The sequence below is a fragment of the Canis aureus genome, chromosome 9 (assembly GCF_053574225.1).
Source record: "Canis aureus isolate CA01 chromosome 9, VMU_Caureus_v.1.0, whole genome shotgun sequence".
NCBI classification, from domain to species: domain Eukaryota; kingdom Metazoa; phylum Chordata; class Mammalia; order Carnivora; family Canidae; genus Canis; species Canis aureus.
Genome location: NC_135619.1, coordinates 44,555,846 through 44,582,662, shown reverse-complemented (window position 1 = coordinate 44,582,662; position 26,817 = coordinate 44,555,846). Strand labels below are relative to the sequence as shown.

General features: G+C 38.7%; 1 protein-coding gene and 1 long non-coding RNA gene across 29 annotated transcripts in view; one reads left to right on the top strand and one right to left on the bottom strand.

Moving 5' to 3' along the window:
- Window positions 1-20,237, bottom strand: part of GARIN2 (golgi associated RAB2 interactor family member 2) — a 31,996-nt gene extending 11,759 nt beyond the window's left edge. For 3 of the 15 annotated variants that reach the window (XR_013386387.1, XR_013386386.1, XM_077909693.1), the window contains exons 1-7: window positions 19,867-20,236; window positions 15,200-15,312; window positions 12,305-12,392; window positions 8,811-8,973; window positions 6,110-6,309; window positions 4,867-5,398; window positions 1,670-1,917 (exon numbers count right to left, since the gene is read on the bottom strand). Coding sequence is in view for 12 of the 15 variants with exons in the window: in XM_077909693.1 (XP_077765819.1) it covers window positions 1,670-1,917; window positions 4,867-5,398; window positions 6,110-6,309; window positions 8,811-8,969 (1,139 nt within the window). In the remaining 3 variants the exon portion in view is untranslated. Of the gene's footprint in view, window positions 1-1,669; window positions 1,918-4,866; window positions 5,399-6,109; window positions 6,310-8,810; window positions 8,974-12,304; window positions 12,393-14,261; window positions 14,391-15,199; window positions 15,313-19,127; window positions 19,332-19,390; window positions 19,734-19,866 lie in introns of those variants that run through there. The other 12 variants (XR_013386388.1, XM_077909704.1, XM_077909700.1 and 9 more) reach the window with 11 other exon arrangements.
- Window positions 20,079-26,817, top strand: part of LOC144320764 (uncharacterized) — a 141,942-nt gene continuing 135,203 nt past the window's right edge. For all 14 annotated transcript variants that reach the window (XR_013386398.1, XR_013386404.1, XR_013386393.1 and 11 more), the window contains exon 1: window positions 20,079-20,203. This is a non-coding gene — a long non-coding RNA (uncharacterized LOC144320764). The remainder of the gene's footprint in view (window positions 20,204-26,817) is intronic.

Here is a 26,817-nt window from a genome sequence, read left to right as displayed (position 1 = left end):
CAGACAAATTATTTGCTTCAAAAAATTAGGAGAACATAACATAATTTTTCTATATTTAAAAGAAAACTTTACATTAAATAGAGATAATTCTTGGAGTACTAAACCACACTGTCCAGTAAAAGTTACAGCTATGTTTTCTTTCTCTTATGGGAACTATTGGGTAAGTTATTTCTATGTTCTCAAGTGCCAGTTTTGCCTCTTTGTATTTTTGTTAAAGTCATTTATTTAATTTAGGATTACAAAGTTTATTAAAGAAAAGATGTATACAATCTTTCTCAATGACATATTACTTTTGTTTTTATTTTTTATTTTTTTTAAAGATTTTATTTATTTATTCACGAGACACACAGAGAGAGAAGTAGAGGCAGAAACACAGGCAGAGGGAGAAGCAGGCTCCATGCAGGGAGCCCGACAGGGGACTCGATCCTGGGTCTCCAGGATCACATCCTGGGCTGAAGGTGGCGCTAAACCAGTGCTGCCCTACTTTTGTTTTTATTAGTTGATGATGACCTTTTAAATTTCTAATTTTATCATTTAAAAAAATAAGTTGTTGGGCCACCTGGGTGGCTCAGTGGTTGAATGTCTGCCTTTGGCTCAGGTCGTGATCCCCAGGTCCTGGGATCGAGTCCCACATCAGGGTCTCCCCACAGGCAGCCTGCTTCTTCCTCTGCCTATGTCTCTGCCTCTCTCTGTGTGTTTCTCATGAATAAATTACCAAAAAAAGAAGTTGTCCAGTAGTTTGCCTGTTTTGTCATTCTTTTTGAATAATCAACCAAACTCTGTAGCACTTCAAGTTACTTATAATCATTCTCATTTATTTCTTTTTTTGGTTTGTTTTTGTTTTCCCTTGTTCCTTTTTTATATTCAAAAAGAATTTAGACATAATTCATTACATTCTCTATTTCATTCTTGCTCATGTAAGCATTTAAACTTCTATATGTTTCTCTGGTTTCTTTTTTAGGTGTTGAAATGATTGGATTAATTTTTATCTTTGTAGTACAACAGTGCTCTCTCATATTCAGCTTGCACTTGACTATTAAAATTATGAAAATAGAGGCACCTGGTGGCTCAGTCAGTTGGGTGACCAACTCTTGATTTTGGTTCAAGTCATGATCTCAGGGTGGTGAGATTGCGCCCTGAGTCAGGCTCTGCACTCAGCAGGGAGCCTGCTCCAGGATTATCTCTCTTTAAAATAATAAACAAGTATATCTTTAAAAAGAATAAACAGAATTATGAAAATATTTTTTTCAGATTAAGTTATTAGTCGGAAATGTAGAAAAATCATATGAAATATGTAGAGAAGAAAGTGGAGAGAAGTATAAAGATAAAGGCAAGAGTGGCCATAGTCACTCTGGGAGATCAGTGCCTTAACTCCAAAACGTAGATACTCTGACTCTATCCTATCTCTATTCCTCAGGACACACAATTGACACCAGATAGCCTAGAATGTGAACTGAAAGGGATGAGAAATTGAGAGGAAAATAAAAATTAGACAAAGTTAAACCAAATGCCAATAATCAAGAGTTGACTATGGCATCATTCAATTACATTGTTTCTATAACTGAGAATCTTTAGTAACAAATGCTAGAGCTGCAGGGACTTTAACGCCTATATTTATTTTACATTACTTCATGTCTTAGCATCCCCGGCTTTTCCCTGCCTCACATACCTGGATTCTTCAAACTTGAGAGCTGTGTTTTTAAAATCAGTTATCTTTATTTCAGAGGTTCTAGCACTCAACCCTTTGGATGAACTTGTCTCACTTTCTTCTTCTGTCAAGGTAGTACGAAAACATCGTTCACCTTGGAAAGTCAGTGTTACATTTGAGATGGTGACATGTTTTGAGGATTCTTTGAACTCATTCTTACTTTTTGTATCTCGTAGACACCCAGGCTTCAGAATATTTTCCATTTTTTCCTTTGAAAATAATAAACAGCAGCAAATTAGGTAACAGAAAAGCACCACCCAGATATAGATGATTTATGCAGCAAAATATTTATTTTTTCGAAATATTTAATATAGTAATCGTTTCATTTATATCTTCTGAGTGCCACACTGAGTGTGCACAGGCACACTATTGAGGGAATGAGGTTTGGTGAGTGGCCACTGAGGCCACCAGGCAGACGTTGGAGGCTGATAGTCTGGGACCTGACACAGCACATCCAGAAGCTCACCACTGTCAGCTTACACAAGAAAATTAGTACTTAATTATAGCATTTCCTTTTTCTGAATTCTTGGGGAAAGAAAGGTTGTCTAGAAATACCTTGGTACTTACTCCCCGATCTGATGTTGCTCTTAATTTAAGAGTATCTAATAGGTAAGGGGTACCTGGGTGGCTCAGTCAGTTAAGTATCCGATTCTTGCTTTCAGCTCAGGTCATGATTTCAGGGTCATGGGATCAAGCCCCGAGTCAGGCTCTGCACTGGGTGGGGAGTCTGCTTGAAATTCCCTCCCTCTCTCTCCTTTGCTCTCTGCCCTTCCTGCTGCTTACTTATGTATGTACACACACACTCTCTCTCTCAAATAAATAATAAATCTTAAAAGAGTGTCTAATAGGTGACACAAGTTGGGATTTTCACAATAAGACAAAAGAGTTCATTTTTTTCATTAAAAGACTTAGAACCTATACCTAAAACTAATACCACAAAATCTTTCCTGTTCTCTTAACTTCCTGGGTTCTGTTAACAAACCACCTCTCTTAGAAACTCACTGGCTTCCTCAGAATCTGTCTCAGGCCTCTGAGCAATTGATCAGCTGGTCCTAAAGACTTTGTTTCTCTAATATCCCCTCTCACCTGTACATTCCTCCTCCCATTGCCACCTCCTAGTCCACCACCTAGTCCACCACCTCCTCCCATTGCCACCACCTAGTCCATCACCTAGTCTACCACCTCCATCATGTTTTCACTTGAAAATAATACAGTATTCTTCTTCCTTAAAGAAAAAACTTTTTTTCTGTCAATGGAAGTAACACATTTAATATGGAATATTTAGAAGATCCTATAAAGATATAAAGTGAAGGGAGAAAATTATTGCTTGCTTGGGGCCACTAGCCAGAAATAACTACTTCTTTTTTTTTTTTTTTTTCAGAAATAACTACTTCTATGGCACATTTCATTCAGTCTTTTTGTCTATTTGTTTATGTGATATGTGTCTGCTTTGTGATAACATTTTAGTTCTATATCCTACATTGTTCACTTAACAATTTATTAATAGCATTTTTCTCATGTTATTAAGAATTGTGTAAGACTGCTTGAATTTGAAATTATGTTTATTATAGAAAATAGAAAATGTAGAAAAGTGTAAAGAGGAAAACATTAATTTCCTGTAATCTCACAATCTAGAAATAAATGGCTGTTCAAATATGACTTTTCACCCTCCTACGGCTTGTGAGCATAAAAATGTATTTTTATGTCATAGGGATCATATTCTTCATTTTTCACTCAACTTTTTTCAAACATGAAAGTTTCTCCAAGTAAAGAAAAATTTTCCCAATAATTTTAATACCCATATAGTAGTGTTTCATTTTAACAGATGTTTACTGACTGCCTATGATCTTGCCAGATACTGTGATTGCTCCTGAAAAACATTAATACAGCACCTGCCCTTCATGATTTATGTCAGTTTAGCAATTCCCCTGAAGTGAATATTTAGGTTCCTTCCAAATTTTCATTATTTCATTTTGACAAACATGATATAGATATGGTATAATTAGCATCATTACCACTAAATCCTCATTCTTACTTCTGATTAATTCCTTAAGGAAGATTCCTAGAAATGGAATCACTGAATCGAAAGTGTATAAACATTTTTAGGCTCTTGATTCATAATGATTTCAAGAAAGTTTGGGCCAATTCTTATGCCTGCCATGAATCTATATGAATTCCAAGTTGACCACACCTTGACTATTTTTATTATTCTAATTAACAGTGTTATAGGTTATTTTTTTCTTAGTTTGCATTCCTTTGATTACTAGTGAGGTCAAACTTTCTCCAGTGTATTTATTGGCAGTTTTCTTCTTCTGTAAAATGTCTAACCTTGCCCTTTATGATTTTTCTATTATGGGACCAATGGAGGTTTTCTAGCAGTAGGTCCTCAAACTTAGCTCTTTATCTACAATCCATGTTACCATCAGATTCATCTTTCTAAAAACACAGTTCTTTCATTCCCTTACACAGAGGGCTTTTATGGTTACAGTTTGCCCAAAGAGCAGAGTCCACACTTCTTAATTTGGCATTCAAGGTTTGCAAACAACTTTCCAATCCTATATTTTCCACGTATATTATGCTCCAGCCGAACTGAACTAACCATTCTTGAATATGGCTGTGTTTTTCCACTTTCTAGCCTTTTCTAAAGCTGCTCACTTCTTTTGGCACTTTATTTTTCTATTTCCACCCTCAGTTTTACCCATTGAAATTTCACCCCATCCTATAATATAGTGCATACTTTTATATACATTTAAACTCTTAAAATAGTCCTTAAGTGACATTAATAGCCTTGTTTTAGAGATGAGGAGACTCATGTAGCTCAAGTAACTTCAGTGGCTTAGCCAAACAGCTATGTGGGAGGGCAAGAGTCCAACTTGAGTCCAGCTGTGCTGGTCCCAAAGTTCTTTCCATCCCACCATACCTTTTTGATGCTGAGTTAAATTTGACAGGAAGGATGGTCACTGCTTCTTTCAGGATACATCCTACAACTTCTTTATACCAGGGCTTGGGGCTAATATTCCATTATTTTAATTAGGTTACTCAGAGCGCATTCCATAGCATTTTGATAAACAATATCAACGGGCTAACCAAAAAGCATGATCTTGGTTATCATTCTCATTCTTGATTATTAAGGAATAAAATTGTGCCTTGTCACTTACCTTTTCTTCTTGCTTGGCCCTCAGTATATCATCATTTTCAAACACCACTATGACCTCTGAGTTTGGGACATCACAGAGGTCTGTGACTTCTGTAACTTCAGTGACAATATTTATATCTGGGGCCTCTGTGACCTCATTTTCTGGAACATCTGTGACGTCGGTGACATCAGTGACATCGGAGAAATCTGAGAAATCAATGCTTTCTACCGCATGTACAGGGTCTGAGCATGTGTACTCATGTGGGGTCTCTACAGCTGTGAACGCTGCAATATCCATGATGTCCATTGAACCTGTGATGTCTGTGCTATTCGTGATTTCTGAGAGACTTGAGATTTCTGACAGTTTGGAAGCTTTGGCTTTCTCCTCATTCAAGAGAGAGATGAGTTCCACCCATTGACAAAATAGGGTGTCCTGTTTACATGCAGGGGCGCAGAGCTGTAGGTAGTAGGCTCTACCACTCACCAGCTTTACTTTGATGCGCATATTCTCAGCATCATGCACCGAAAGAGTCACAAACTGCAGAGGTAGAAACCTGCAAACACACACGATTGTCATCTGGGGCCTGACTGAAGACCCATCAAAAGGCCTTTCCTTTTACATTGTATAGCAATTTGGAGAGTGAGATTCAGGACAAGAGGCTTGTCTCCCAGACAGGCCTGGGTTGGGGCAGGTTTGGGGTTGGGCAGTACCTTCTGTGGTTACTATGTTCCTGGGTCTGGTCCTTAGCTTTTGAGTATCAAAACTGTGATTTTTAGTATATGTAACCAGCCTCCTGAGGGCCATCTCACTCAAATCATACTCTTCAGACTCTGATGAACTAAAAAAATCAAAGTACCAACTATTTATCATGAGAAGTTGTCCCACTTAGTTCATCCTGCAAAGTTGAGAGAAGTTGAGAGATTGCTCTAGGTCACATTGAAAGTTAGTGGCTTGAGACAAGACCACAGCAAAATCTGATGGAAGCTGAGATGCTGGGGAAGAAAGGGCATGTTCTAGAGAGGCAGTTTATTATGAATCTTCAGTTACTGTTACTTAGGTTTGATTTTTAAAATTTAACTACCTGTTTGACTGCTAGCATGTCATAAGCAAATTTCCCAGACTTTAAGGACACGATTGCCATTTATAGCAGGATACAAGTGAAATGCTCCCTTGGAGCAAATGTCATTGGTGTTTTTATTTTCAGCTTCTCAGGGGTAAAGCATATTTTCTGAGAGATTCTTAACTTCTTCCCTTTGTAACTCACCTGGTGAGCACCAGGTTCTCTGGTGAAGGCGATATCAGGAGACTTTGAAACAGGGGTTCTTTATCTTTCTGGGCTTCAGGTGTCAGATGTGCTAGAAGCATCACATTGGGGGTCTTCTGGGTTTTACTGGAAGAGCAGATGCCTACAGTCACCCAGTTGGCTCGGTTATGAAGGTAAATGGATTCACCTCTCCTGTTAACCTAAGGCAGAGAACAGGAAGAGGAGTTTTCTGCTGAAGTGCATGGCCCCAACAACCTTGCTTACCTGAGCAGTGTAGGAAATAAAGGAGAAATGAAACATGATGGTACATTTGCTCAATCACTTGTTGAGAATTCCTGAAGTTATCACAGTGAATGGACAGACCCCCTGGGCCATGGGGGTTCTATCAGGGATAGTGAACATTAAAAAGTATGTCACTAATTATTACTGCAACAAGTATTACCAGGCATGAATTTAGGGTGCTGTGCTATGAGGCATATGATAGGAGACTTGATTTAAGAGGAGATACAGGCAGTGGTGTATTGGTAAATGTGTAACAACTATTTCTGATATGCATATATTTATTATATATCTTACTGATATAGAAGATGAGTAGCACACAATTTACAAATAACGATATATGCAACTTTCTTTATTTTAAATTCAGTACAGTCAATTGATTCTCACAGAAGTCTTCATTGACCTTTGTCAAACTCTTATATCCATAACCTTAAAAGCATAAATTGTAAAATGTAGTAAAATAATAGGAACAATGAGGTTTGAGTATGTGAGTTTATCGATTTAATTTTTAAGAATAGCTGTATTCAAAGCTAGACATGCAAATTTCCTGAACACTTACCAGTCAGCCAGCTCCAGCATACTCCAGACATAGGGTCAGAGAAATCTCCCCCGAGGAAGAGACCTCTAGCTGAGACCTGAATGTGAGACTCCGACAATGTGGGAGTTAAACTGACTGGGTGGACAGGAGAGCTTTTCAGACAGAGGAACAGCATGTGCAAAAATCCCTAAGTCCAAGAATCTTGGCCAGTAAAATCTCTGCCAGTTGGAAGAAAAGAAAACTGGAAAGTGGCTAGACAGGGATGCGAAGGAAGCCAGAGAAGGGCCACATTTGGTTTCTCAGCTAGACATTAACTAAAAAACACAAAAATCACTTAAAAACAAATATACTCGGAAAGAGGTTGTAGCTCACACTATGGACCTACCCAAAGCCATGCCTGATTAACAGAATTCAGCATCCAACCAGTATCTACCCCTTAGGGATGGTGCTCTGGCTCAGGGGTGAAATACTGATGAACCTGGCGATTTTATTCCCTAGCCAGTGCTTGCTTTCAGCAGGGCCATGTGGCCTAGGTCTGGCCAATGAGACACAGCGGGGGCCTCCTGGTGGCTCTGGGAAAGGTTTCCAGTCCTCACAAAAAGTTGCTATGATAAGGGCATCTCTTGTGTTTCTGGCAGCTGTTACTGTCCTGTTGGTATGTCCTATCCTGAGGGGAGCTAACTCGAGGGAGATAGAGCAAAAGAGAGGAACTGGGTCCCTGATGACTCCTTGCAAGTGAGCTGATGTCCTGTGGCTCTTTTACTTTGAGATGCCTATTTGTTTTCGTTTGAACTTGAGTCAGAGACCTGTGGCAACTTGCTGACAAAGGCATACTAACCATGAGAGGTTGTATATGTTGAAGGGAATAACTTACCCAATTATGATACGGGGCATGCCTGGTCTATAGAGTGCTACCTACCTCCCTTAGTGTTTATTAGAACATGCACTAAAGGTTATTTGAGAAGGATGTAGGAAGAAGTATAAAAAATAAGATTATTAGTAGGAAAGAAGCACATAGAAGGCAAAGTCATCAAATTATGACTTATCACATGCGTTCTGGGCATTACTAAAACATTAGTTTTCTTTGAGGAGTCACCTCCTGCCTATGGTGTTCTGGAGGTGAGGACGTCTCCCTAGAACCAAGGCATCAGGGCAGAGAACATATTTATGGAAGGCGAAGCATCTATTGTCTTCTCTATCTCTCCTCTGTGGAATCAGCTGAGGAGCTGCTTGAATGGGTGTGTTTTGTGTTAGACTTGGTCGTGGCATTACTGTGGACTTTAGGGGTATGGCCTACAACAGTGAACTCATTTTCCCGTTCCTTGTCTGAATATTTTAATGTTTAATGTTCAGAAGAAAGCAAGAACTGCTATCAAATGCCTTGAAATGTAGTTTCATTCATAATGTAGGGACATTTTTATGAGAAGAAAACTCTCCTCCCTGACAATTTAACAATTATCTTTTACTTTCAGAACTAAGAGCCAAAATTGACTTTAATACCAAGTTGTGTTATTCTTTAAAATGTCTTCTCAATCCAAGAAAGGAGCTATCTGAATGCTTTCCTGTGGCAGGATGTTCTGAATTCACTGTAATCTCTTCATGTCATTTTGGGAAGATTATGATAGAATGACAAACATGGTGGAGTTAGAAAGATTTAGGAGTTAGAACAAACTCTAAGTGAGAGTTTGCTGGGAAAATTTGGAATGAATTTTCCTTTAACATTATCATTATTTTAGGTTGGTTAAAGTTCCAAAATTTTTCCCTTTAATCGTCTCACTCATTCCTTTATCACTTTTAAAATACTCCTCCTCCTAATCTTTTCAATTTGAGAAAATTAATTACTGAAGTTATTGGAACTTAATTCAGGGCTCGCATCTTATTTACCTGGATAAAATTGCTCTCTAAAATGGGAGGAGATACAAAAGGGGCATACTCTCCTCCATCCAACATGTTTTGAAGATCTCCTGGGTCTTGGGAGGGTGGCACAGAGATGGCATCTTGCTCATTGTTCCTTGTGGTGGGTTTCCTTTTGTTCCTCTTCATGGTGCTTACAGACAAACATCACAAAGTCAAAGGAATGGGAGCACAATGAACAGATACAGAGAAAATTCATCATCACTTTGCCTCACTTACTCATTAAGTCAACACATTTTATCAACACCTATGATATGCCAGGCACTGCCTGGAACATTGGTGATACATCCGTACAGGATTGGTAGGATCCTTGCCTCCATGCAGCTTATACTCTATAGGAAGGATAATCAACAACAACAACAACAACAACAACAACAACAACAAAAAGAATACTGGATGATTAGGGCTACAAAGACTCTAGAAAAGATCCATGTAACAAAAAAATGCCTGGGATGTGGAGCTAGCAATGCTAATTAATTAGGACAAATAGGAAAGGCCTCTCTAGGAGACCATGAAACACATGTACCATATCCCCCAAAAGCAGATCCCTTTTTTTTTTTGTAAGTAGGGTTTAAAAACTATACTAAATTGAGAACATCTTTTCCTGACCATTCACCCTTGCCTAATGCTTAGCTCTTGGCTGAGAGGTAAGTAGTGGATTTCTATCTAACCAATAACTATTGTCTATGTCTTCTACTCTTTTGCTCTGACTCTCTCAGAAACTGCTTCAACAAAGAACAGTGCCTCTGCATCATTGGATTTTACCTTTTATCTACCAGAAAGGACAGAATTCCAAGAAGGGAACAAGGTCTCAGAATGTAATTCTGTTCATATTTTCAAAAGATCACCTCCTTCCCTCTTTACAAATCCCATGCCAGTTAGAGGAGGGGTCCTTAACTGGCAAGCAGCTGCTCCTGTGTTCCACTGCAGGTGTACAGTTCCACCTCAGTTCTTTCTCAGAGGCTCTTTTTTCCCCTTTTGCTCAAGCTAAGGGGTAAGTTATGGACGTGTCTTGTTGCTGTCCCAGTCAGGGTCACAGGATGCAGAGACCACAGCTACCTGACATCCTATGGGCATATGACTCTGGGCACGGGAATTCCCCATCAGACCTTCTGCTGGTGGCAGCTCAATTCCTCCCTTCACCACATCTATGCACGAACACAGGGAAAGTGAAAAGAGTCAGGAAAAGCAAGAAAGTAAAAATAGTCCAGTGAAGCTAAAATGTAAAAAAAAAAAAAAGAGAGAGAGAGAGAGAGACAAAAACAAAGAGCATTCAGGAAAAGAGAGAGAGATAAAACCACCACCACCATCCAAAACATAGCGGATGGGAAGTAAGAATAAAATTTGTTTAGTGCTTGATACGAGGCAGGCAGTAAAGACTTTACATGCACTATCTCGTTTAATTCTGAAAATACTGTGAAGTAGCACTACTACGATGCTTATTTTATGCACCATGCAGCTGAGGCTTGGAGAGGGGAAGTAACTTACCCGAGTCCCCATGCCAGGATTCAAACCCTCATAGTCTGACTAGTCTGACTGATTATGCCATTGCCCATGGTTCAATACTGCCTTGAGTGCTCAGAAAGATGGATGTAAGAGTTGGCAAGAGTGAAAGGGGTCAGAACGGGTCAGGACAGTTGGAAAGGAGGAATAGGAGGGAGCACCAAAGAATACAGATGTCCTTCTTCTTCCTATTCCCTTTTATTCCTGAACAGCTTTGTCCTAGATCCAGTAGCTGGAACAAAGAGAGGCAGGAATCTGTACTGGGAAGGGTGAGAAGCTTTAGCTCAGAACCCAAAGGAAGCAAGAAGGTCTGCTGTCAGGCGAAGGGGGATGCAGTATAAGAAATCAGAGTCCAGGAGGCTAAGGAGAGTGTCTAAGCAGGAGAGAAGATGGCAGAAAAGGAAGGTAATTGATTACATATAGGGGAATTGGTCAAATAAAATAGGAAACGATGAGAATATATACTGACATAAATAAATGAATAAATTAAAAGTTTGGTGAAGAACATAGAAATCACATCATTTAAAGTAACTTCTACGAAGATACTTATTAATTTCAAAGGAGGAAAAAGTAATTTTATAGTGAGGAAGTCACTCAGACACCATCACAGTAGAGTGATGAATGAACACTATCAATAATGGGGCAAATCAAAGTGGTGCATCACCTGATAGGATCGAATGAGAAGCACGGAGCATTCTCCTGTGATATCTCTCCCAAAGATGCATGACCCAAATCCAACTATTAGGAAATATCAGACAGATCTAATTTAAGGGATAAATGACAATATATCTGGCCTTTGATCTTAAAAAATGTCAACATAATGAAAGTCAAAGAAATACTAAAAAAACCATTCCAGACTAAAGAAGACTAAAGAGATGTGATAACAACTTCAATCCTGCTTCTGAACTGGATCTGTTAGCTACGAAGCCCATTACTGGGACAACTGTTAAAATTTGAATGAGGTCTCAGGATTAGGCGATGGTATTATGCAATATTCATGTTCTGATTTTGATGGTTAAATTTTGCCTATGTAGGAGAATGTCCTTGATTGTAGGAAACATGAACTAAAGTATTTGGGGGTTATGAGGGATTAGATTGGCAAATTCCTCTTAATAGATTTTGGGGGAAAACTTCTTCTGTACCTGCTATATTTCTGTATGTTTGTGATTATTTTGAAGAAATTAGTGGAAATAACAATAATATAAAGAAAAAGGAAGTAAAAGTTATAAAGGAGAGGAAGACAGATGTGTAAAAGAAGATATAGAGGAGATAGACAGGATCTGAGGGTTAGTGTGCTAAAAGGCTTTAGTCATCTCAGGTTTCCAAGAAAAGAACTTTGCAACAGCAATGGAAGAATCCTCATAGTGGTTGGATGTAGGAGAAGAACACATAAAGCCTCGTTGTCATTTACAGTTTCTCTTCTTCATGACTTATAGCACAAGGCACTTATTTCATCATCACTTTGTTGAAAGACAGTGAAGCAGCCTTAGAGAACCAGAGGACATAGCAAGTGATCAAAGCATCAATTGGATTCTTTGGGGCCTAAATATATGGAGAATCTCCTGGAACACGACAAGAAATCATTAGAAAAGAGCATTTTTTTAATGAAAGCAAAGTATGGTGGTAGAAGAACAAAGTTAGCAAACTTTTGGGTTAGGATGACAAGCAAAATCACAGCAATTGTTCACCCTTCATTTTCCAGAACTGCTGTGATTTCTTACACTTGTGTCTTCAGTTCAGACTTTCTCATTTTGGTTCATGTGCCCCCTCTGGAGATCTAGAAAAGTTGATCACTGTAAGCAGCCTCTTTGGTACACTGAGTTCCCAGATGAGGGGAAGAGGCACAGAAAGCTTGGAAAGTAAGTCAAGAAGGAATGGAGAGAGAATGGAGAAAGGGAAGGAGAAGGTGTGATGAGGTAGAGCTTAATCTGGTCTCATCAGTACACACCAACATATCTTACCTCAACTCAGGGCCAAGCCACAGTCTTCTCTCGGACACAAAGTTCTTAACTCATTTCAGTTTGGGCTTCCTCCTTTTCATGATGAAGTCTTTTGTGAAGGGAACAGAAAGAGAAAACAAAGTGCATGAAGAACGGTACAAATCCTTACTTTTATTTCATTCCCAAGATGTCTGTGCCTTGGAGTTTTTCTAACCAAGCAAGGTGGGTGAAGAGCTCAAAGAGCTGCTGTCTATATTTGAGCTAAGCTGTTGTCAATAATTCTAATCATGGTTTTTTGGGGGGTGGAACCAGACAGTCATGAGATCATAGCTCAGGCTCGGTCTGAAACTGTTAATGGGTAAAATCCAGGGCTCTTAGAGCCAAGAAATATATTTGATAAGGTGACAAATGAAGTAATACAGACTAAAATAACTATTGTAAAATTGGGGGGGGGGATTCATAAGAAGCCTGAGATATTTTCTTCCTGTAAAAAGCCAGAGTAGTCTATATTATTAACTTTCCAGCTGGTGGTAGTTTGTATGAATGTATATACTTACATATGCTTACACTCACTATTTTATCACTTGTGTATAATTCTCCATAATATGGTTGCAGTTATTACAGACAATACTTTTTCCTCTCCATAAAATTCAGATTTGATTTAATCCCCTCAGGAATACCTGGGCCAGGTGAACTACAGCCATAATCACTATCAGAACTCAAGTGTCATAAGGCCAGTATGGAAACTGGTATAGTGGGAATATAAAGGATTCTAGAGTCAGACACATAATATTTGGGCTCTGTCACCTCCTTTTGTGACCTTGGGCACGTTAACATCTTTGAGCTCAATTTCCTCATCTATAAAATGAAGATAAAACTACCCAACTCAATGCAGTGATGTATAGGAAACAGTGAACACCATGGCTATCACATAGTGAAAACATGAACACGAATGTTGGTCTACCGACACCTACCCCTCTGTCAAAAAGGTATACTTTACTCAGCCATTTGCTAGGCTGGGTTCCCTTTTGCTCACTTAACAGTTTCATATTTCCTGAGTTTCATTCATTCTATGAAACATTTTTTTCCTCAGCTTAACAAATCTGAAATGGAATATTCCTTGTGATCACTCTCTGTTGGTGGGGGCAATTGCATGGTGGTTGTTATTTGGTTCCACATGCATGAACTCAATCATGGTTATTCATATTAAATTATGTACATTGATTGTACTATATGAGTTGCATTTAATTGCCACTTAAAATCAAAAAATACACGGGGACAAATGAAAATGAAGACAACAGTCCAAAATCTTTGAAATGCTATAAAAGCTGATCTAAGAGGAAGATTTTAGCAATATAAGCCTACCTCAAGTCTATGGCCATACCACCCTGAACGTGCCCAATCTCGTCTAAGCCTACCTCAAGAAGAAATAAAAATCTGTAATAAAAAACCTAACCTTACACTTAGAGGAGCCAGAGAAAAACAACAGTAACAAACAAAGCCCAAATCCAGTAGAAGGAAGGAAATAACAAAGATTAGAGCAGAAATAAATGAAATAGAAGCTAAAAAACCAAAAGAAAAGATCTATGAAGCTGGGAGCTAGTTCTTTGAAAAGATCAACAAAATTGATAAAACTTTAACTGATTCACCAAAGGAAAAAAAAAAAATAAAAGAAGACTCAAATAAATAAAATCAGAAATGGAGGAAAAAGAAAATGGACTCCACAGAAATGCAGAAAACTGTAGGAGAATATCATGAAAAATTGTATGCCAACAAGTTGGAAAACCTAGAAGACATGCTTAAGTTCATAGAAACACATCATCTTCCAGAACTGAATTGAGAGAAATAGAGAATTTAAACAGATCAATTACTAGCAATGAAATTAAATCAGTAATCAAAAAACTCCCACCAAACAAAAGCCTAGGACCAGATGGCTTCATGGGTAAATTCTACCAAACATTTAAAGGAGAGTTAATACCTGTTCTTCTCAAACTTTTTCAAAAAATAGAAGAGGAAGGAAAATTTCGAATTCATTTTATGAGGCCAGCATCACCCTGAAAAAGGAACCCACATGAAGTGTTGGTTGGAATGCAAATTGGTGTAGGCACTAGGAAAAACAGTATGGAGATTTGTCAAAAACATTAAAAATAGAAGTACCCAGTAATTCCACTACTGAGAATTTACCCAAAGAAAACAAAAACACTCATTCAAAAAGATATATGCACCACTATATTTATTGCAGCATTATTTATAAAAGCCACGATGTGGAAGCAACCTAAATGCCCATCAATAGATGAATAAATAAAAATGTGGCACATAGGGACACCTGTGTGGTTCAGTCAGTTAAGTGGCTGGCTTTGATTTCAGCTCAGGTCATGATCCCTAGTTGTGGGGTCAAGCCCCGTGGTGGGCACTGCACTCAGTGGGGAGTTTGCTTGAGGAGGCTGTATCTCCTCCCACCATCCTTTCCCTCACTTGCTGGCCCTCTCTCTCTAAAATAAATAAATAAAATTAAAAGAAAAGATGAATATTATTCAGCCATAAAAAAGAATGAGATCTTGCCATTTGAAACAACATGGATGGACCTAGGGAGTATAATACTGAGTGAAATAAGTCACATAGGAAAAGACAAATACCACATACTCACACGTGGAATTTAAGAAACAAAACAAAGAAAACAAAATGACAAACCAAAAAGCAGACTCTTAAATATGGAGAACAAATTGGTGGTTGCCAGAGAGGAAGTGGGTGGGGGGATGGCTAAAATAGGTAAAGGCAATTAGGAGTATACTTATTTTGATGAGCATTGAGAAGTGTATAGAATTGTTGTATCATTATATAGAACAACTGAAACTAATACAACACTGTATGTTAATTCATAACTGAATAAAAATAAAATGTGTTTCTAATGGTTACCTGAAAACCTTTTGTTGACACTTTCCAGCCTGGTTAAGAAAGTTCCAGTAGAAAACGTGCAGAAAGCATGTCAGAGGCTTGGAAGAAGGTCCCAGAGACTGGAGTGGAACACTCTTTTAAGAAATACACAGAGGATGACAGAAAAAAGTATGACAGACATTGTGTGGAAAACTTCTAAGAATAAGAAAGCATTTAGTTATGTAATTAGCATTTTTTTTTCTTTCTCAGTGATCCAGAACATAATGGATATAATAATTGGTGGATCTTAGATTTGATGAAATGCATTAGTCAACTCTTGTTTATCCAGAAATGGGCAATAACGTGCACATTTTTGAAAACAATCTAAGAAAGTGACAACATGCAGTATGTTTACTGTTTACAAATTCATGCTATTCTGTGGATGCTCCATGGTCACCAGGACTAGAGAATGGCCCTTCCCAGTACAGTCATTAATGTGGTCCCCAGGATCCCTTCCAATGTGAGAACAGTCCTTCCAGAGAGCAATCAGTGATGATCTCCTGAGGGAGCAAGTATAATTGGGAGTTTAGGGCCACAGAGAAGGAAGGGGAAATGAGTGGGTGGGAAGAGCTTCAGTGGATTTGCAGACATTCTGGGCCTTCCCCTTCTCAGCCCTTTTGAACTCTGGAACAAAGGGGAGGTCAGCTAAAGAGCTAAAAATGTAACAGAATCTTTTATCTTCACTAGTGTGCTAGTTCTTTGTTTCTAAACATCTGTTCTGGAATTATTTTGACACTTTTGGATTATGTGTATAGATGGTAAATATGTGCTGAATTTTAACTAGTTTTGTTTAAACTGTCATTTGAGATTACCAATCTGCACACCACAACCTCTGCCCCCCACCTCCAATTATTCTGGTAATAAGCCAAGATTGCACTGTCCTTGAGATATATGAATTGTTCTGTGAAGCCAGTTTTGGCTAAACACACACACCACCACAGACTGTCAAAGGTCCAAAAGCATAATTATCAACTGTTGAATTAACTATTTACTAGGTTTATGCTCAGTATCTGGAAATAGTATTAAAGTTTTGATAGGGATCCCTGGGTGGCGCAGCGGTTTGGCGCCTGCCTTTGGCCCAGGGCGCGATCCTGGAGACCCGGGATCGAGTCCCACGCCGGGCTCCCGGTGCATGGAGCCTGCTTCTCCCTCTGCCTGTGTCTCTGCCTCTCTCTCTCTCTCTCTCTGTGACTATCATAAATAAATAAATAAAGTTTTGGTATGTATGTGTCTTTCTAGTTTTATAAATTTATATATATTATACTTATATAATATATAAAATATATAATATTGTATGTTAGCTATATATAGTACATTACATATTTTCCTATAACATTAAATACCTTTAAAAGCAGAAATTACCAATTATGGTGTGGACCTATTTGGAACATCACAGTCTCTTGTTAAGATGGACCAAAGTTAATCGTGCTCAGTGGCTACACTGATGCTTGAGAAATTATTTTCTCTTAAAAAACAGTAGAAAATCGGGATCCCTGGGTGGCGCAGCAGTTTGGCGCCTGCCTTTGGCCCAGGGCGTGATCTTGGAGACCCGGGATCGAATCCCACGTCGGGCTCCCGGTGCATGGAGCCTGCTTCTCCCTCTGCCTGTGTCTCTGCCTCTCTCTCTCTCTGTGTGACTATCAAAAAAAAAAAAAAAAAAAAAAAAAAAAAGAACAGTAGAAAATCCATGGTCCTCAACTGTGGTAAGTTCCTTGTGCTCTGCTGTGCTTTCCTGTGAGAAGACCATGGAGCAGCAGCCTGACAGCTCACACCTTCCGGTCCTCTTATCTAATCAGCAACCTTGACTGAGATATTGTTATTAATTTTGATGATTCAAAATAATTCTAATTTGTATAGGCAGGACTTTTATAGATAGTTTTGTTTTCCCAGTAATTTTATCTCTGGATCAGTTTTTAATATAGTTTTATTGAGATATAATTTGCATATTATCAACCTCACTCATTTAAAGGCTATAACTGAATAATTTCATTGTATTTACAGAGTTGCACAACTGCCACCTTAATCTAATTTAGAACATTTTCATCACTTCTGTGGATACATTTTTATTTTTATTTATTTATTTATTTTAAAATATTTTATTCATTTATTCATGAGAGACACACAGAGAGAGAGGCAGAGACACAGGCAGAGGGAGAAGCAGGCTCCATGCAGGGAGCCTGACGCGGGACCGATCTTGGGACCCCAGGATCACTCCCCGGGCGAAGGCAGGCGCCAAACCACTGAGCCACCCAGGGATCCCCTATTTTCTTTTTTAAAAAATAAAGCAAGGCTTGTTTATGCAAATTCTTTGTGAAAGTTTATACTATCTTGCTTTATTAACATTACATGTACAATAGAGGTCTACAATATAAAACTCACAAATAAAAAGTAAATTTTATTTTATTTAATTAATTTATTTGAAAATATTTATTTGTTTATTCATGAAAGACACACAGAGAGAGGCAGAGATATAGGCAGGCTCCCCCCAGGGAGCCCAATGCAGGACCAATCCCGAATCCCAGGATCACACCCTGAGCTGAAGGCAGAAGCTCAACCACTGATCCACCCAGGTGTTCCAAAAAGTAAATTTTAGTATTAAAAATAGACTAAGCACATTAAAGGGTTAATGAATGTGTTATGTTATGGAATTACAATAAATATGTTTTGAATGAATGTGTGAATTAGAGCAAAGAAGCAAAGCAGGGTTGCCATAGGCCATAGTGAGAACTTAGCTTCATTTCACAGATACACAAAATCTTTAGTTATACTTGTTCTACCAGGACTGTGTATTCATTGTCACAATCACAGTCTATATTTTTCCAATGATTTATGCCTTTCACTAGGCTCATTAAATGTTTTATACATCTAGTTAAGCAAGCAACGTATAGGAGAGAGTGTGTTTTTAACTGTGTTACAGAAAACAGAGGAATCTATTTGAGATGGATCCCAACTTATCTGGTCACTAGCAGATTCTTTATGTTCTTTGTTATTTATTTTATTTATTATATTTTTTAAATATTTTATTTATTTATTCATGAGAGAGAGAGAGGAGAGGCAAAGGCACAGGCAGAGAGAAAAGCATGCTCCATGCAGAGGCACAAGCAGGCTCCATGCAGGAGCCCGACATGGGACTCGATGTGGGGCCTCCAGGATCAGGCCCAGGGCTGAAGGCGGCGCTAAACCGCTGAGCTACCCGGGCTGCCCTGTTATTTCTTTTAAATTGTGCCCTCCTTCCCCATCCTCTTTTCTCTTTTTCAGTTTTAACTGAATGGAGATTAATTCAGCAGATAGAAAAGTTTGCATTTTCCTGCAGAATTACACATAATCGTCATTCAAAAAAGCATTGTGGCTACTTTTAGTAAAGGAAAGGAGAGATTCCATATTAAATCTGATTACAGACCAGAAACCAATGCCAGTAGTTTAATGGGGAAACCAGGCAGAGAGAAGCAATGGGTTGTCTACATTTCAGGGGTGAAACTTCTCCAGCTTTGCTCCAGACTTTCTGTGACCTCACCAGACTTCCCTATCTGGGTAATGTTTCAAGATTACCAAGGCCCCATTAGGGCTAAGAATAGTGTAGATATGAAATACATTCACTCGTGGGTGGTGGTGGGATGTCTTGATTTTCCCAGGAATGAATGTATCACCAGGAATTTTTAAAATTGATGACAGCTTGAGTTTAACGGAAATTGGGATGGGAGGGTGGGGAGCAGAAATCTGGTCGCCAACATGGAAATGTTTTTAGGGGCTTTTCTGACTGCTTAATTTAGAGGGATGTCCATAAATGCCCCTAAAATGTCCTTTATAATTGTTTGCTATTTACCATTCCCATTTGATCTTTTCCCACTTATACTTTATTATAGAAAAATTTTCAAACCTATAGCAAAGTTGAGAGAATTCTAGTGAATACCTTTATATTGACCACCTAGATTCTCTTGTCTTTTTCTTCTCTGTGTTATTTCTTGCCTATAATTACATAAAATGTCTTACATGGTGGTGTTTACCCATTACTCATTAAAAACTCTTCTCTGTAGAACTTGGGCTTCGAGGTTGGTTGTGCATAGCACTTCAAAGCATAGCATTTCCTTAGTGTTTTCTAAGATTCTTAGCATACTAATAAACATATTTTTAGGATTGGTCCAGCACAATTCCAAGTTGCAGTTCTGGTTGTACCTTTGAGAAGATTTGACTGTTGTTGTAAACCCTTCTCTCCCCATCGGGCCCCCAGCTAATCTTTCAGCTTTGAACAGGATCTTCAATTTCTGGATCAATATTCTGGATCTTCTCTCCCATTTGAATGATTAAAAAATGACTGGCTTTCCATAAGTTCATTCAGTTCTCACTCATGAAAGAAAATTGGGCTAATGGTTTGAAAAACCAAAATTTAAAAACAATTGGAAAACTTGTTTTCATTTTAACTTGAATTCTCAATAAAATCATTTTTAAGAAAAATTCAGTAACCAGATTTAAGTCTCTGAGCTTTCCTACTCGTACTGTTGGAGTATAAGATGTGAAACTAGAAGGAAAAGAGAATGGTCAAAAGAAAATAGACATTTTTGCCCTTGAATTATTAGAATTCATTCAACTATTATCCATTTCCTTCTTCCTGAGGTTCACACCAAAATCGTAGTAATCACACCATCACTTACATAGACGTGAGGCTGAAATAGATCTCTGGAGATCTCCTGGATGTCTACTAGGAGAATAATCTCCAAAGAGCAGGTTTCCAACTCTTTTCACATTTCTTTGGCAGAAGGTGTTTATGTCTACCAGGCAGGCAACTAACCACTTAGTAAAAGAAGTGCAGGATGGCAGGCTGCTCTGGGCATTGTTCTATTGGTCCTGCATCACAATGTGCTGACATAGTCTCTGAAGTAAGAGAAGAGCACTGGGATGGAGCAGCCCTGAGGTCAGCCACGGAGATCAAGTGCTGCCACCATTCTTGTGGAGCCTAGACAGCTTGGGAGTTGAAGTTCTGGTCGTGGTGTGAGTTTACAGATGCTTCCTTGGAGAGAAAAGTTAACTTAGCAGTAGAATCACCATGGCAAAGATACCATACTGAGAGAGTTGAAGACACTTTATATTGTTTACCATTCAATTGATAATTTATCAATTTCCTTATATCCCAATTTTCATAGAATGAAACATATTTAAGTCACTTTGAGCTTCTGTAAAGAAAAGCTTCAAAAGAATGTAGTATTCTTAGAGAACAGAAGCATCGTCATGCTTACAGCATCGTCATGCTTGTATTCTGGACACATACAGTAGACAGTAATTATTTGTTCGATGAATGAATGAATATGAATAAATACATGGTATTCTCTCACTTCGAACATCTCCTCTCTCTCAAGGATACAGTAGTCCCCCCCCCCCCTCCTTCGCTTTCTGTGGTTTCAGTTACCAGTGGTCTGGCCTAGAAGCAGATGATCCTTCCTCTGACAATTTGTCAAAAGGCCAATAGTAGAGCCTAACACTATGTCACAATGCCTATATCATTCACCTTACTTCATCTCATTATGTAGACATTTTATTATCTCACATTATCACAAGAAAGCTGAGAACAGTAAATTAAGATATTTTGAGAGAGACCACATTCACATAGCTTTTATTACAGTATATTGCTATAGTCCTATTTTGTTATTGATTGTTGTTAATCTCTTACCATGCCTAATTTGTAAATTAAACTTTATCATAGGTATGTATGTATAGGGAAAAAAAAACAGACTTAATACAGAGTTTGGTACTATTTGTGTTTTCAGGCATCTGCTGGAAGTCTTGTTGGAGTGTAACCCCCATGGATAAGAAGGGACTACTGTATCTGATTTGGTTGTCTTTGCTTTTCTGTATGGTTAGAAGAGTCTCTTCTTCCCTATGAGATCATTCTTCTTCATCCTTGTGTTTTAGCCAAATGCTGCAGATCCCTGCTTATCTAGCCACCTCCTTGCCTGCTCACAGGATGGAGGGGCACAAGAGGACACTAACTGACCACTCAGGCCTGGGAGCACATTACCTTAGTAAATTCACTTCATTTGTGCCACTATAGACATCTGCTTTTGACAAGGCCCAGAGATTGTTCAGTTTCTCAGAATAAACATGAACCAAGTTTTTGAGAGGATGATTGTATTCCTATTTCCTCAAGAACTTAATTTGGGACCAGGTATTGGTGTCACAGATACTACAGCATCCATATCCAAAGGATATATAACAGGAAGAATTGAGGGCTGGATGTGTAACTTAAATATTTAAAGGCATCAGGCTCTGGTCATAGCCCTCTACATATAACTGGTTCAGTCTGTAGGTAAGAGCAGCCGTTTCATGTGCAGGCTCAAGGGTTTCCTATTATCTTTGAATTAGACACTCCTTTTCCTGTCTTTTATCCTGAGAGACAGAGAGAGAGAGAGAGAGAGAGAGAGAGAGAGAGAGGCAGAGACATAGGCAGAGGGAGAAGCAGACTCTACAGGAACCTGATGTGGGACTTGATCCTGGGACCCCGGAATCACACCCTGAGCCAAAGGCAGACGGCCAATTGCTGAGCCACCCAAGCATCCCATTCCTGTCTTTCACCCTAACTGTCCTCTGTCAAATGGATAATTCTTTCTTTCATCATATGAGTACCACTGGCTAGATTTCTAATCACCCATTTCTTCATTCAGCACATTTATTATATGATCACCACTTGCCATGTTCCTGTTCGTCCTGCCTCAGGGCCAGGAAACATTTTTGCATAAACCTGAGCTCATCTTTTCCATGTTGATATTAATTCTGATGCACCTTGATGAAACTCTTCAGTATTATGTCACTTCCAGTTTTTTAGACTATTAGTATATTAAAGTGAAGAAACAGCAAAAGAGGGAAATAAAAATCATGGTATATTTTAAATATTTACCTTTAAACTATTCTTTTGAAACATGCACAGAATATAAAACCATCTGTATAACTTCATTTGGAGATGATGGCACAAGTCCAAATTTGAGGTGCTCTGTCAAAGTGAGGTCTATGACCTCTGTCCTTGTCCCTCATGAGATATGCTCACTTGCTGATGCCTCATGGGCTCCTCTCTGCTGCATGTTCTAAGCTTTCCTCACGTTTTCCTGTCAGGTTCTATCTTTGGCTCCCTGGTGAGTGGTACATGAGGTAATTCTGTTGATCAGTTCAGTAATTAGTACCTACTATTTGCAGGCACCATGCCATGCTGAGGCTAAAAAGATGAATGTCTTTGCCCTCAAGGAACTTACCATCAACTGGGGGAAGGGCCATATAAACAGACTATTCCAAAACGATACAGTGATAAGTGGGAGCATCGATGAGGGGCACCTAGTCCAGTTTGGAGATTTGGGAAGGGTTCCTGGAGGAGTTAATGCCCAAGCTATCCTGAAAGGTTAGCCATCCTGGGTAAAGGCGCCGAGGATTAAAATGACATGGTTTGAACGGGTAACCGCAAACGGTCTGATGTTACATGAAGTTGGAGGGGTAATAGTGGAGTCAGAGTAGGGAGGGGTAGGTTCCAGAGGGCTTTGAATACCCTCACTGGGCACTTGGACCTCATCTGCTGCAGTAGTTTTTTAAGAGTCTTAGCCTGAGTAGATTTGCATTCTGGATTGGTCTCTCTAGCAGCAGTGTGAAGGATGGATTTGGGGAGAGCAGTTCTTGAGGGTAGGGGAGAGATCAAGGTAGTGACAGTGAGAATAGAAAGGAGAGGATTATTTAGTATCTATTGGTAGAGTTGACAGCAGTTAGTGACTAATTGGATGTGGGGAGGGAGAAGAAAGAATGACTCAGAGGTTTCTGGTTTGGGAAACGGGGTAGACCAGAAAATGAAATGCAGATAGAAAACCAGGTGTAGAAGGCAGAGAGAATGAGTTCCTTGTTTGTAAGAATCCTTGTCTAGCATGGTGCCTTGTATTCAATGGGTATTTAGCAAATAGACCCCCCGCCCACCACCGCCCTTAAACCTTTAGTGCTTCCCAATGCTCTTAGCAGATTCGGCATAAATCACGAGGTATGCATGCATTTAGTGTTACACCCAAGACCAGCACATTTGTGACCATGATCTGGCTCCATCCTGGTTTCAGTTCTCTCAGACCACACCCCCATCTCTCATCATACTCCTTTCTGATGTTGTATTCTTTAAGGCTTTACCTCTATCTGAAATGCTCTTCTCTCAATTATTAACATGTGGGGCTTATTTTCATTCTTTAGATCTGAACTCAAATGTCATCTGTTTAGAGACCCCTTCTCCATTACTTGAGCAGTGATAGTCTCTCAGCTCCAAATCCACCATTGCATTCTGCATTGTGGTGCTGGGGCTGGAACTCTGCAAATGGTGTTTCTCACCAGCTGGCTTCCTGTTAGGTTTCAACAACAGGTTTGCATTAGACTACAGGGAGCATCAGGGAGGGAAGAAGGGACTTGTGCTCCCTGTTCTCTTGTTTCTGTCAGTGTTGCCCTGGCAACTGCAATTTGTTCTAGCCTCCATTCCCCCCCACCCCCTCAGAATTAGCAGCTGGGCAGTGCCCTCTCCTTAAAAGGCTGAGTCCTAGCTCCAAAGGGTCTGACCTCTGAGCTTCTAGATTCTGATTAACCTCTTCCTCCTGCGTCCCAGACCCAGTGTGATAGTTACTTCCTATAGTTATTTCTCTAATATCTCAATGTTTCCTTCGTGCTTTTCCAGGCTTCTAACACTTATTTAACTTATTCCTACAGTTAAGCCTCATAGTGTGATTTCTGTCTTTTTTTATTAATGGCTGCACCCTGACACAACAACCAAATATGATTTAGGCCTCTACCCAGTTATTCTTTAACATATCACTGGATTTTCTTCATAGATTTTTAATAATCTGGATTTCAAATAATTTTTTTTCTTTCTCAAAATCTATGTCCTCCACTTGGATATCAGAGTCTTTATCTTGTTCATCACTGCAACCTCAGTGCCCAGCATGGAGCCTGAATATTGTAGGTACTTAATAAATGCTTTTTAAATAAATTATTGAGTTATTACAAAAATACTGCAGGAGACATATTGGCAACTAACCATACAAAAAGGCCAAAATTGAGCAATTCTTTAACCTTTTGGCTCTAAGCCAAGTTATTGATGAACATGGTAACAATATAATTCTGCTATAGAGTCCAGCTTGATACTTTTTATAAGCACGTTAGAATGCAATCATTACTGAACTTAGAACCATCATCACTGGAATAATAAGATACATAGTTTATTTGCTTTGAATTCTGTCCTTACACAAATACCCACTTTCTGTATTTGAAAATAATAAAGACTTACCTTGTTATATATGGTTTCATGAAGATCAAGAGTTGGTTTGGGTTAAGTCCACAAAGTTTTGTTCATTAGCAAATAATTTTAAAAATGAAAGCCATCCAAAGAATCCACTTGTAACATACAACATCACTTAATAGCATTTACTTGGCACACTTAATCTGTTCACATTCTTTTTCTCATTGTGTGATACGATTTGAAACAACTAAAACATAGAACCAAAAAAGTTAAAAAGGAACTGTGTGACTGCCACATAGTTATAAGCAAGAATCTGAAGACATCATCTATATAGTCTTTTATTTATCAACCAACACAGAAAAATTGTAATACATCATACTTTTAGAATTCTAAAATAACTTGTCAAATAAATGCAAAAAAGATTAAATGGCATTGACTTCCACTGTGCCAAGTAGAATTATTTGATTGAAAAATTTAATTAAGTTTCCCTTGTATCCACTTCAAATGTATTCATATATATTTTTTGTATTCATATATTTTTTTAAATCTCTTTTTTACTCAGAGGAAAAATGTTCCATTTCTTCTCCAGATTAATGAGGCCCCCAGCATCCTTAAATCCAGCCCTTCCCTCATCGTCTTTTCCATCTGGCACCTTACTCTTGCATTTTTAATATACCCACTACTGTTTTCCTTCTTTCTCAAAACTCGAACAAAAGTCTTTCTTCCACCCTGTTATCAGTTTAAGCTACCATCCTGTATCTATCTTTTCTCATGTACAATTTCCAAATAATTTATAATCACAGTCTATTTTGCAACCTAGAGTTTGCCCTCAACCCACCATTGAAATTTCACTCTTGCAGCTTACAAATGATTGCCTAATCATTTTGAGCCTTCATGCTTCATGTTTGACTTTCTTTCCTTCCTTCCTTCCTTCCTTCCTTCCTTCCTTCCTTCCTTCTTTCTTTCTTTCTTCTTTCTTTCTCTCTCTCTCTCTCTTTTTTTTTTTTTGACAGTTGATTATCCTTCATTCTTGAAACTCTCCTTGGTTTTGGAACATTGAACTCTTTGGTTTCTTCTCTTCTACAAACTTTTTTCTTTCATTCCATTTATTGTCTTTTTCCTCCAACACTTCAAAATAAGGTGCTCCCTAAGGTCCTGTCTTCTTCTCCTGTTGATCTTTCCCATCCACCCTTAATATTTCAAATACCATTGCCATGTGAATGATCCCCAAGATTATGTTCAGCCAGTATTTCTTTTGTGAACTCCTAACTTGTATTTTTAAATGCCAACAGGACATTTATACCTTAGAATTCCTCGGCATTCAAACACATATCCAAATTCATCACCTCCTCCACAAAATTAATTTTTTGCTAATGGTTTAACATTTTCTCTGTCAGCTAAGACTGAAGAGTTCAATTCATCTCTTATTCCAATACCTTCCTTTCCAAAATTTGAAATCAGTCATGAAGTTCTTTCCATTCTTTATGCCTGGAGGCACATTCATCTGTCATGATCTTTCCATCACCATCACTTGTGCCACTAAAGTTAAGGTTCATTACCCCTAGCTGCACCACCAGATCACTTCTTAGCTGGGTCTCACTCCAGTTCCCGCCAGGCCAATCCATCCTTCTCAGTGCTGCCAGACAATTTTCCCTAAAAAGACAGTTCTGATCCTAACACTTCTCTGATCGGGAGACTCTTAACAGTTTGCTACCTTTAATAAATCTAGACTCTACACTGGTATTTAAGAACTTCTCAGTTTGGGCCTCAAACATGTAATATACTTTTTTGGTCTTACAAATAATAAATCTGTTTTCTGTTTCTGTAGTTTGGTGTTTAAGAGTATGGACTTTGAAGCTGGATTGCTAAATTTGAATCCTGGCTCCTTCCTAACTAGCTGTGTGACCACGGACAGATATCTTAATTTCTCTGTGCTTCAGTTTCATCTGTAATATAGAAATAATAGTCCTATTGTTGTGGTTAAAATTAAACATGAAAGTCCTTAGAAAGTGCCTGGCATAGAGGTGCCTGGGTGACTCAGTTGGTTAAGCATGCAACTCCTGATATTTGCTTAGGTCATGATCCTGCAATTGTGAGATTGAGCCTTGCATTGGACTCCATGCTCAGAGTGGAGCCTGCTTGGGATTCTCTCTCTCTCTCTCAATCTCACTTAAAAAAAAAGTGCCTGGTATATAGTAAGTTCTGTACTATGTGTTTCACTGAACAAGTATTTACTGATGTCTGCACATGTGTATATATGTCAGGAACTCTTCTAAGGACCTGGGGGTAATATCAGTGAACAAAATAAAAATCTATGCTGTGTGGAGCTTACATTCTATAATAGAAATAATAATTATTAATTGTCTAT